Source organism: Petaurus breviceps, unplaced genomic scaffold (genome assembly GCF_028583685.1).
Source record: "Petaurus breviceps papuanus isolate PSGF00001 unplaced genomic scaffold, PetGlider_PUasm1.0 183, whole genome shotgun sequence".
Lineage (NCBI taxonomy): Eukaryota > Metazoa > Chordata > Mammalia > Diprotodontia > Petauridae > Petaurus > Petaurus breviceps.
Genome location: NW_027185791.1, coordinates 21189551 through 21202744, shown reverse-complemented (window position 1 = coordinate 21202744; position 13194 = coordinate 21189551). Strand labels below are relative to the sequence as shown.

Sequence of the window (13194 nt, the reverse complement as noted above, 5' to 3'; positions counted from 1 at the left end):
GACTTTTCATCTTGATTTTCCCCCTCTATCTGCTAAAACCAAATACATTTATACATCACAATGTCCTAAGATCCAAATACCTTGAATTTGGATAACTCAAACAGTAAAAATATTACTAGCTAAAGCTTATCCTTTATTCCTGTTGCATTAATATGTATCCATTACGCACACAATAAAGGACAAAGTAAAATTACAGAATTAGCCTAAATTTTGGATTTACTGACTTTTGTTAGTTTATGAAATAGCCCTCTTGCCATTCAAATGCACAGACTATTAAAATCAAATGTCCTTATCCTGGTTAAATAGAGCATGATATAGTTATGCAAATAATTAAATAACATTAAATGTGTGTATGCAAATGTAATATGAGTATGTATATATATATGCACACATACATGTAAAATATACACATACAAACACATATATCTATAGCTGATTGTGTATGTTTCTATGTATAAATATAAACACAAACTAGAAACTATTTCACTTGGAATTATAGCAAACTACTTTTATATTAGTTATTTATTAACTTCTCTTGACTTTACTTTCCATCTATATGAACTCTAACCATCTGAATTATTTTTAATCATTCAAACATGGGCCAATTGGTTTCTACCTAAATGTAATAAGTATAAAGTAAAACATCTGAATGACATATATTATAACAAATTGAGTCAAAAATGGACTCAGAAAATTCCAAAGACAAACCTGTTGTTTACTAGTGCTGCTACTGGCCTGCAGCAGTGCGGCATGATTAGATACCTTCTGCAGGATTGCAAGATAACTGAAATATAGGGCTTTCACTGTCTCACCATATGAATTGGTCTAGAAAAATTGAAAGAAAAAGGAAAAAAATGTATTATCAAAGATCTAAAAGTACTGAGATTACAGAACATATGCATTACTTTCAATATCTGCTTCCTTTTCATAATTTTGGGTAAAATGAGTCTGAGTCAACTTGATTCGGAAACATTTATTAAATACAGCACAGTTAGGTGGGAAGCTCCAAGCCAGAAGATAAAGATACAAAGACCAAGGAGAAATGTGCTCAGTTCTGAAAGAGTTAATATTATACATGGCATAGGTAAATAAGCACATGATAACTTAAAGAAAGAACACTCATCTTTGCAAAGAGAAGCTAAGTGATGCCTGAGGGAAGACTTTGTTTCTCAAACAAAGAATAGAGAGTTGGCTTAACCAGAAAGGCTAAAGGGCATGCTCTCTTATCTCTTTAATTCAGATTTACACTCTGTATGTCAATCAAAGCATGTTGCTTTGGTTCTTTTTAAAGAAAAATACAAAGTACAGTTTTGCATTATAAAAATGTATATATGGTAGCAAACTGGGTTAAGTATTTTTATAGTGAAAGGATCAAAGGCAAAGAAACAACCAGGTCAATTGTGATAGCAAGGCATGGCAGTATTTCATGGAAACTCTTTTAGAAGAGATATGGAAACATTGGGACATTGATGATTCACTGAACTGATCCAACCATTCTAGAAAACAATCTGGAACTATGCCCAAAGGGCTTTAGAGCCATGTACACCCTTTGACCTAACAATACCGCTACTAGGCCTGTATCCCAAAGAGATTTTTAAAAAAAGGAAAAGGGCCTCTTACGTACAAAAATGATTAGGGCAGCTTTTTTTTCATGGAGGAAAAGAAATGGAAAGTGAAGGGATGTTTATCAATCCGGGAAGGACTGGACAAGTTGTAGTATGTGACTATAATGGAGTACTATTGGGCTATAAGAAATGATGAGCAGGATGCTTTCAGAAAAACCTGGGAAGATTAACAAAAACTGAAGCAAAATGAGTAGAGCCAGAAGAACATTGTATACAATAACAGCCATACTATACAATGATCAACTGGGAATGACTCAGATATTCTCTGCAATTCAATGATACAAGACAATTCCAAAGGACTTAGGATGAAAAATGCAATCCACCTCCAAGGAAAGAACTGATGGAGTCTGAATGCAGATTGAACCATACTTTTTAAATTTTTCTTGGGTTTTAGGGTTTTTTTTTCCTAATAACATGACTAATATGGAAATGTTTTGCATTACAGCACATGTATAACCTATAATCAAATTGCTTGCTTTCTCAAAGAGGGAGAAGGGGAAGGAGAGAATTTGGAATTGAAAATTTTAAAGACAAACATTAAAAATTATTTTTATGTGTAACTGGAATGTATATGTACACATGCACATACACACACATATGTGTGTATGTGCATTTTTTTTTTTAAGTTCAGATGATCAGGAGAATGGTGGCACCGTCCCTTCAGGTTTTACCAGGAGAGTGAGTTGCTGGCAGGGTCTGGTAGGTTTGAAGATTCAGAAAACATCCGGGTATGGATGTCAAGTAGCCAGTCAGAAATATAAGGCTAGTGGTCAATGAAGGGACTTAAAGAAATTCTTCATAATTTTTTCCTAATATAAATACATTTAGTAACAATTATCAGTTGAATGCTTATTTCTCTCTCACTCCCTTATTTCTGAGGCTTCATGAATTATTTGTAGAAGGAAGAGACGATGCAGTTCTGTTAATTTTCTGTCCCTTCAAGGTAGGAGAGAACATAACTGAAAACGAGATATAAAAAGGGAACACTCAAATGCGTACTTTGTAGCAGCAATGTCTTCTTTTACGGCCACTGCGGCAGGTACAGGGCTCTCGGGCTCTGAGTATTAAGGCCACATCTTCTGTCTCTAACACAGTTTGATAAACAGCCTTCTGGAACTCTGTCAGAGAACAGTAAACCATCTGCCAAGATGAAAGATCCACACAACTGTTAGTGTCTGCTTTAAAAGGCGTGATAACCACCATGTAGGTCATGTTAACCAAATGTCCTTATTTAAATAACCCACAAAATAATTTTCCTTCCTATACTTACACTACCATAAAAACTTTTTTCGATTTTCTGAGACATTTCTTTCTTCCTTAAACTGAGTGCATCTGCATCTCATTCTAAGATGCTAATCTCAGGAGGTGCATGCTTTTTTTTTTTTATTGCTTTTTGGAGGGGGAGGAAGGGCAGTTGGGGTTAAGTGACTTGCCCAAGGTCACATGGCTAGTAGCTGTGTCAAGTGTCTGAGGTCGAATTTGAACTCAGGTCCCCCCGACTCCAGGGCTGGTGCTCTAGTCATTGCGCCACCTAGCCACCCCTAAGAGGTACATGTTTTAAAGTTTTGTTTTTGTTTCTAATATGAAGGAGATAAATTAAGAAAGGATGTATCATGTCACAAATGTGTACTGACATTTTCTAGGTTCTTTGCTCCCCTGCTTCATAAATAATTAATATTAAGCCTAAAAAGAACTCTCTAGTAATATCTTCTGGTTTCGCTGAAAAATTAATAATTGAACTTATTTTTTACATTTATATATATATATTAGCAGAGCGAATAGTGGGTAACCAGGCATCATAGGCAGAAAGTTTAAACATCACCACTGGTTTCCTAATAGACCGTGAGCTTCCTGAGAGCAGGGACTGAATTTTTCCTTTCTCCGTATTCCCAGAGCGTACGTAGCACAATGCCTGGCACAGCACAGAGCAGGTACTTGATAAATCCCTGATGACTGACTGCTTGATCAATAGCTGGCTTGCCTGTCAGTGCTGTCTTTTCCCTTCCTTCATCTCTAACTTCTTTCACAGAGTCTCCTAAGGGGCATCTGTCCTCATTTGGACTTTACCTCATGGACCCACAATGTGATACAGTAGAAACAGCACTGCTCAGGATGCAGAGGACCCAGGTTCAAATTCCGGTATTTTCTACCTGTGTGTCTTTGGGTAAGACACTAAACATCCCTGGGCCTCTGCTTCCTCATCTGTACAATGAGAAGATTAAACTAGATGGTTTCTGAAATCTCTTCAAACTCCAGATCTACATAAAGTGCCAGGGAGGGCTTAATGCTCCCTGGACTAAGAAGATAAGATTATCAACAGTCATACAAAAGGTAAAATTTATCTAATTTATTGTCTTCTCGGGGCAAATATTCTAAGATTTACTTGAATATAATTCTTTCCCCTTTCCGCTCCCATTATCCCACCGCCTCATATTTAAGAGAAGAAAATAATACTTCAAAATCATTTTTAAAATTAGACTAATTACATTAGCAACTAAATAGTGTCCAAATGTAATATAGTAAAAATCCTGGATTTACTGTAATTCTCACACCAGCTGAAGAATGATTTGAAAACTCTGGGTCTGAATTCCTAAGTACTTGAGGACCTAACCTAAAAAGTTCAGAAAATCAAAATAAAACAAAATTTAAAATGAAAAATTCACAGTTCTCACTCTGTCTTCCTTCTTAGGCAACTGATCCCTGATCAGGGTCTTGGTACGCCTCAAAAACCAGCCAGACATCTTTCTTGCTAGTCTCCGCATGGCCTTTCGGCCAGTAGCCAGCTCTCTTTTGGTCGCCGTGTGTCTCTGTCCATGTTCCACTGGGTCAGAAAACTGCTTCTTGAAATAAATCATGCTACCTAAAAGTCCTGGCACAGCCCTAAAAGCAATAACAAAACGTTAGATGTTTGTTAGGTTATCTCCAAAAATCAAATAAGTATCCAGTTTTAAGAAATATATTAGGTCAGGGTGGCCAGGTGGCGCAGTGAGTAAGAACGTCGGCCCCGGAGTCAGGAAGACCTGGGAATGGTTCTGGCCTCAGATATAAGTCCATGGCAGGACCTGACTTCAGAGCTCCCTAACTTGTAGGTGAGCCCTCTAACCACTGAACCATCCCACCCCTCCCGTATGCTATAAAGAGCATATAATAACCACACAAAAATGTGTTTTCACTCACCAGTCCATGACACACCAAAGTTCCTTCATGTTGTTTTGAAGAATGGTACCAGTAAGGCCTATACGAACACTACACTTTAAAGCTTTCATAACTTCTGTAACTCGAGCCTTTGGATTCTTGATTCTATGGGCTTCATCCACAATGACAGCAGACCATTCTATACTGGAAATTAAAAAAAAAAAAACACCAAAGTTTTAAAGTAAAAGTTCCTTTTCAATCTCCTCCTCCTATCCTACTTATGAGGACTCTGTCGCTTATCTGTCCTTGCCTTCCACGTTATTTGATTTTCTCCCTCTCCATTCTTTGGTAATCTTACTAGTTAGAATATGCAAATTTCACATAGGTAAAACGATTATAATTAACGTGCCATGAAATTAAAGTTTAAATACCTAGGGAGTCAATGAAGATTAGAAATGATATAGTTAGCTATTAGATTACTGCAGAATAGAAATACTCCCCAGTGATGCAGTTTAGCAATATGTCTATAATAGATCATGAAATACTTAAAGTAAGCTTTCGATGCAATTCAATTAAACATTTATTAAGCATTTTATACGAAAAGCACTGGGTTAAACACCAGGGAAGATACAAAATTTAAATAAGAAAAAAAAGACTGTTCTCGTGGAACTTATATTGTAGTAGGCAGAAGACACTTATAAAGAAAATTATAAAAAATAGTAAGTGCATCGGAGGAATGCAAAACAAATTATGTGAACAAAGTTTGTTCCTAGCGGGTGGAAAACAGCAGGAAAAGTTTTATGAAGAGGTAGCATTTTAAATGGGTTTTAAAAGATGGATACATAAAGGGGAAAGGCAGCACTCCAGGCATAGGAAAAAGTGGAAGCAAAGCCTCAGGGACAACAGAGAACTGTACTGTATATTGAGCATAGTGTGTACAGAGGGAAGCAATAAGAGAAAGGGTTAAAAACGTAGTTGTGCCACATTGCAGAAGGCCCTGAACAATAAGCTAAAGAGTCTGATTTTTATTACACAGACAATAAAAAACCACCGAAGATTAATAAGCAAAAGAATAACACTGAGCAGAGCTACGTGTAAAAGATTAGGCAAGCTGTCTTAGAGCAAGAGCAGAGGAAGACGTCTGCCATGATTCAGGTGTGCAGTAACATGGGTTTGTGCTTACATGATGGCAGCGGAACTAAAGAGCAGGAACGTAAGGCAGAGCTGCTAGAATGCGGCACCTGGATGTGAGCGTGGAGAGAGGGGACAGACCCAAATTGTTAAACGTGGAAGACATGGTGAATATGGCAGCACTGACAAAAACAGTGAACTCAGAGCTATCATCCATTTTCATTTTCATAGGCAATCTTAGTAGTGGTGATCTAAATCTTAAATTTTGAAATCAACTTTAACCATGCTGAAGAATATCAAGAGTTCAAAATAGATTCTAAAACGAGGGAAGAGAAATTTATTAAAAGAGACTCACAGAATATGAGGCACTACCTGTTGAGTTCATCTAAGCACAAGCGAAGGGTCTCATAAGTTGTCAGAGCAATTTCACATTTTCTCTGCTTGACTCGAATCAGTTCGTTATCTTTTTTGCTACCATGCAAAATAGTGATTCTGAAATATCCCCAGGTATTCAACTCATCTCTCCAGTTATAGAGTACAGAAAGAGGAGCCACTATCAAAAACATCTGAAAGAAGATGAGACATCATTACAATCTGAAAGAAAACTAGCTTCATCGTTGTAGCAGCAAGCACCCCAAGCGTCCTCAGGGTGGCTTCCACCACAGGTTCTTGGATCTGCTTTGTTAAAGGAAAGCAACTAAAAATGGGTTAACAAGCTTACTTTAATCAGTCAGACATATATCATTTACCTTGTTCAGGGGAAAAGGTCAGCACTCCGAACTTCAAAGTATACAGGCAGAATTATACAAGACAGAAACAGATCAAGTAGACAGATTTCCAAACTGTCCAAACATTACACATCCATACCCAGTCAACATCTGGGTTTCCACATCTGGGTTTTTCAAAGCGGCGGGGGGGGGGGGGGGGGGGTGCGCGAAAGGCCATCCAAACGGCGGTAACATCCCACAATTGCACCCCAAAAAAAAGGCTACACATCAGGGCTTATATAGCCTTCTCCTGGCTCAGAGAATGTAACAACCTTATTGACTCACTGCACAATCAAGAAGTATCTACTGAAAAACAAGCCTCCCACCCCAGGCTCCAGGTGCGCTTTAGCCTAGGGGCAGGGAAGATCTTCCAAATTTGCATTTCCATTACAATCGTATTATACTATATCTCAACAATTCAATTCCTGTATGTGTACCTGGAGCTAAGCACAGCAGTACTCTCAACAGATACCCAATACAACTGACTGCAGAGTGTGAAGGCAGAAGTCTTAGAAGGTAAAATTCTAAGAATTTTGACATCAAACAATCAGAAGTTATTCAGAACAGAGATTAATGTTTCAGAGGTACAGAAAAATCACTAATTACACTGTCTTAATTATACTTGCCACAAGAGAATACCAATTATTTAAAATACTGTTTAATTTTTTTTACATCATTGTGATTTCACAAAACTTCCTAACAAGAAGACAAGGAGAAGGTTAAACAAATATATGTACATGTATATGTACACACACATATGTAAAACACACACACACAGCTACACTGGCCATGACGGTCAGACTTTACGGCACTGCACATCTACTCAATGTGTGATCCTAGAGGATTCATTCATCCCAATGTGCTTAAAGAAAGCTCCTAGAAGTTCTTTAGTAAGCCACAGTCTTGCCTACACAGGTGAAAAAAGTTCCAAAGACAGTTTACGTTACCAATAAAGTCACAGGTTCTTCATGCTTTGCACATTTATTAGCAATATTTCTCTACAGTTTTCTTTTTCTGTTCTCTCTCCCTGCTGTGATATAAGGACCACAGGAAGCAGTGTGGTGTATTGGGCAGAGCAATGGTTCCGTAGCATTGTTCTTAAGAATCGAGAAGATCCATGTTCAAATCCTGTCTATAACCTCTCTGCCAAAATGGGAAAAACAATCTATCACATACGACAGGGGGCAGAGCCAAGATGGAGGAATAAAAGCGAGAATTAGATTCAGCTCCTGCTCCAACCACCTCCAATACCTGTTAAATGTGACTAAGCTCACAAAGTGACAGAGAGAAATCTCCCACTAAAGGCAGCCTGGCAGGCTGGCAGGAAGGGGACATCTCACTGAGCTGGCAGCCAAGCTCAGTCCCCTGTGGACTGTGCAGGTACAGACCGCGGGAGGCCCCTAGCAGCAGCACAGACCAGTGGGAGCATACCAGGCACCCAAGGAAAATAAAAGGTAAGTAGGTAACTGTCAGACTTGGGGGAGAGAAGGGCACAGTCCAGCCCCAGGCACCAGGGTGAGAAGTGGTGCTGTGTGGGCAGTGGCTCCCTCCAGAGCTCCTGGCCTGCAGATCGCAGAGGGACCAAGCAACCATTTAGAGGCTGACCTGCTCTGACCTGCATGGATCTGGGTCACAGTCTTGGGTGAGGGACCTGGGGTGAGGAACACCAGGGTGCCAGGACTTGCGGTGTCTGTACGGGGGGCAGCCTCGTCATAGCTCTGACATCAACTGGAAAAATCCCAGTGAATTGGGACACAGCTCTCTCCATTGTGAAAGCAGAGTTCTATTGTGGCAGAGCCCCAAAGTCAAGCAACTGGCTGGCAAGAGGGGCAAACAGGGGAAGCACAATCAGACCATAGGATCCTCTTTTGGGAACAGAAAGGACCAAAACATGAAACCAGAAGAAGACAACAAAGTCAGAACTCCTGCATCAAAACTTCCAAGAAAATATGGACTGGTCACAGGCCATGGAGGAGCTCAAGGAGGGTTCTGAAAACCAGATAAGAGAAGTAGAGGAAAAAGTGGAGAGAAATGAGAACGATGCAAGAAAATCATGAAAAGAAAGTCAACAGCCTGACTGAAGAAAATAACACCTTAAAAAACCAGCCTGACTCAAATGGCAAAAGAGGCCCAAAAAGCCAATGAGGAGAAGAGTGCCTTAAAAAATAGAACTGGCCAGATGGAACAGGAATTTCAAAAACTCACTGAAGAGAATAATTCCTTCAAAATTAGACTGGAGCAAATGGAAGCTGATGACTTTATGAGAAATCAAGATACTATAAAACAGATCCAAACAAATGAAAACATAAGAAGGCAATGTGAAATATCTCACTGGAAAAACCACTGACCTGGAAAATAGATCCAGGAGAAATAATTTAGAAATTATTGGACTACCTGAAAGCCATGATCAAAGAAAAAAACCTAGAAATCATCTTTCAAGAAATTCTCGGGGGCGGCTAGGTGGTGCAGTGAGTAAAGCGCTGGCCCCGGAGTCAGGAGGACCCGAGTTTGGTTCTGGCCTCAGACACTTAACACACACACACACAAAACTAGCCGTGTAACCTTGGGCAAGTTACTTAACCCCAACTGCCCTCCAAAAGGCAAAAAAAAAAAAAATCCTCAAGGAAAACTGCCCTAATATTCTAGAACCAGAGGGCAAAACAGAAATTAAAAGAATTCACATATCGCCTCTTGAAAAAGATCCCCAAAAGAAAATTCCTAGTCAAATTCCAGAGTTCTTAGTTCAAGGAGAAAATATCACAAGCTGACAGGAAGAAACAATTTGAGTATTGTGGAAGCACAATCAGGATAACACAACATCTAGTAGCTTCTACATTAAGGGACTGAAGGGACTGGAATATGATATTCCAGAGGTCAAAGGAGCTGGGATTAAAGCCAAGAATCACCTATCCAGCAAAACGGAGTATAATGCTTCAGGGAAAAGTATAGTCATTCAATGAAATAGAGGATTTTCAAGCATTCTTGATGAAAAAACCAGAGATGAATAGAAAATCTGACTTTCAAATACAAGAAGCAAGAGAAGTATGAGAAAGTAAACAGGAAAAAGAAATCATAAGGAACTTATCAAAGTTGAACTATTTACATTCCTACATGGAAAAACGACAATTGTAACTCATGAGACTTTTCTCAGTATGATATCTGAAAGGAATATATATATATATATATATGTGTGTGTGTATATATATGTATGTATACATACATATGTATGTATAGAAGGGTTCATGTGTGTATAAATATAAAAGTGAGTGTATACAGGTATGTAAATATATACACAGACAGAGGGTACAAGATCAGTTGAATATGAAGGGATATCTAAAAAATAAAATCAAGAGGTGAGAGAGGAATATAGTGGGAGAAGGAGAAAGGGATAGATAGATTAGGGTAAATTATCTCATATAAAAGAGGCAAGAGAAAGCTGTTACAATGGAGGGGAAGAACAGGAAGGTGAAAGGGAATGGGACAACTGTACTCTCATTGAATTCGGCCTAAGGAGGGAATAACATACACACTCATTTGGGTATCTTACCCTACAGGAAAGTAGGGGGGAAGGGGATGAGAGGGGAGATGATAGAAGGGAGGGCAGATGGGGAGAGGGTAGTTAGATGCAAGCACTTTTGAAAAGGGACCAGGGTCAAAGTAGAAAATAGAATAAGTCGGGGGTGGGGTGGGATAGGGCGGAGGGAAATATAGTTAGTCTTTCACAATATAACTACTATGGAAACATTTTGTGTAACTACACATGTACAACCTATATTGAATTGCATGTCCTCCCAGTGAGGGGTGGGTAAGGAGGGAAAATGGGAAAGAATCTGGAAATCAAAGTTTCAAAAATAAATGTTTAAAAAAATGTTTTTTACATGCAACTGGGAAATAAGATACATAGGCACTGGGGTACAGAAATCCATCTTGCCCTACTAGAAAGTTCGGCGGGGAAGATGGGGGAGGATGGAAGAGAACAGATTGGGGGAAGGAGTATTCAATAAGCTCATTATCTTGGAGTGGGGGGTAGGGGAAAGACAGAGAGAAAAATTTAAACTCAAAATCATGTGGAAATGAATGTTGAAAACTAAAAATAAATAAAGAAAAGAAAAGGCCATATGAGATATTGCATACAAAGCATTCTTCAAACCTTAAAGCACTGTATAAATATCAGTTACTACTGTCTCATAGAAAAAGCATCATTTATTTTTGTGAACAGTCAATATAGCATCAGCTCACTCTTCTCTAAATGTCTGACAGAATTCATTTATAAATTAATTTGGTCCAAGGGTTTCCCCCCTCATTTATGGAATGCTTAATTTCTCTAGAATCATATAGTTTACATGCTATTATCTAGGGTTAATCTGGGCATTTTCTGTTGTAAACATTCAACCTTTTCATTAAGCTTGCGCTTTTGCTGCTAAATGATTGGGTATAACATTCTCTAATAATTTTAAAATTCAATTTAGTTTCTAATTCCCTCCTCCCTGTCCTCTGTGCCTATTGTAAAAGCAAGAAAAAAAAACCCCAAAGTAAACAAGTATAATCATACAAAATAAATCCCCACATTAGCCACATCCAGAAAAGAAGGGAGGGAGGGCGGGAGGGAGAGAGTGGGAAAGAAAACACTTCAATCTGCATTATGGGTCCGTCCATCAATTCTCTAACTAGGGATGGATGATGGCACATTTTATCAGGAGACCTTTGGAATTATGGTGGATCATGGTACTGATTGGACTTACTAAGTCTTTCACAGTTAGTTGCCTTTACAATATAGGTTAAGGGTAACAGAGATTCAGTCATACAGATAATGGAAGGCTTATGCAGAGACTAAACTCCATCACCACCACAAAAAGAGCTGCTATAAATATCTTTGCACACAAGGGTCCTTTCACTCTTTGATTTGTTTGTGGTATAGACTTACATCAGGGCAGGCTGGTGGTATACTACATAGAGGACCAAGCCTGGAGATAGGAAGATGTGAGTTAAAACCTCACTTGAGACACTTACTAGCTGTGTGTGACCCAGGGCAAGTGACTTAACCCTGTTTGTCTCAGTTTCCTCATCTGTAAAATGAGCCGGAGAAGGAAACGGCAAAGCCCTCCTGTATCTTTGCCAACAAAATCCCAAATGAGGTCACAAAAAGTCAGACACAACTGAAGAACAACAATTAACACACCGAGGTACAGACCATCTAGCCTTCTGTATTGTATGTGCTGGCTGGATGCTTTCCAGCATGACCAGCCTGGTCTGTAGACCCACCCACTGTGTATCAGTGTACCTGCTTTCCCACAGACCCTCCAGCATCTGCCATGTTCATTTCTTGTCATCTCAGGCAGCACTTCTCTAACTGTTAGTGATTTAGAGCATTTTTTAAAATATGCCTACTGAAAGCCTGGATTTCCTTTGACCATTGTTTGTGCACAAACTTCTTAATTTTATATAATCAAAATTGTTTATCTTACCTCCTCTGATCCTACCTCTCTCTTGTTTGGTCATGAAATCTTCCCCTGGTTATAGATCTAACAAGTAACTTCTTCTGTGACCTACTAATTCACTTACGATTCCCTCATGCCCAAATCAGGTACCTATTTTGAGCTTAGCTTAGTATAGACACAATGTGAGATCGTCAATACCTAATTTCTGCCAAACTACTTTCTAGCTTACCCAACATTTCTTGTTGAATAGTGAGTTCTTGTTCCAACAGACGAGATCTCTGAGTACACAAATTCAGCCACTGGTATAGTCAGCCTGAGTGATGCCATTTTTTAACCTTGCTTAACCTCTCGCCGGGTATGGTGACCAACCAGTCTGAAGGAGAAGGTGTTCTCCTCAGCACTAATCCCATCCCCTGATGAAGAGGTAACAGGAGAGGAGATGACACTAATCCCATTTCCTCACTGAAACCTGTATCAATCAGGATTGTCTCTGGCAGACAGGAGGAGTTTAATAAATCCTTATTGATGGACTGATTGACTGCTTCCAGGGCACTCAGCCCATAAATGGTAAAGGGGTCCAACAATGCTCAGAAGGAGATTCCAGGGTCTTTTCACCAGGGCTGAGGCAGCACTCTGTCGCTTTGCCCGCACTTGGATCTGGGTCCCAGTCCTAGGTGGCAGGTTCAAAGAGAGGGGGAGCAGCAGCACAGCACAGTCTGTGACCACAGTGGAAGATGGACCTTCCTCATGGGCTTGGTCACTGACCAGGAAAAGAGTAAACACCTCCCCTTAGATTACAGTACCTGAGAAAGACTGAAAACGTACAGGTCCCTATAAGTATCTCTAAAAACAGCTGTACAAAACTCCTGAAGCTTGGGGCAGTGCGCCCTTCACACTAGAAGCAGAGTTCTACTTTAACAAACAGTTACAAGTCAAGCAAAAGGCTGGGAAAATGAGCAAAGAGTGGGGAAAAAATCAGACTATAAAATCTTACTTTGGTGACAAGGAAGATCAAAACACACAACGAGAAGACGACAACAAAATCCAAGCTCCTACACCCTAAGCCTCCAAGAAAGATAGGAACTGGTCTCAGGCCAT

General features: G+C 39.4%; 1 protein-coding gene across 6 annotated transcripts in view; it reads right to left on the bottom strand.

The window, feature by feature from the left end:
* ERCC6L2 (ERCC excision repair 6 like 2) overlaps positions 1-13194 on the bottom strand; it is a 186402-nt gene that overhangs the window by 126075 nt on the left and 47133 nt on the right. For 5 of the 6 annotated variants that reach the window (XM_069088008.1, XM_069088013.1, XM_069088014.1 and 2 more), the window contains exons 4-8: positions 6264-6457; positions 4803-4964; positions 4298-4505; positions 2625-2765; positions 709-825 (exon numbers count right to left, since the gene is read on the bottom strand). In XM_069088008.1, the coding sequence (XP_068944109.1) occupies positions 709-825; positions 2625-2765; positions 4298-4505; positions 4803-4964; positions 6264-6457 (822 nt within the window). Of the gene's footprint in view, positions 1-708; positions 826-2624; positions 2766-4297; positions 4506-4802; positions 4965-6246; positions 6458-13194 lie in introns of those variants that run through there. The other variant, XM_069088011.1, reaches the window with a different exon arrangement.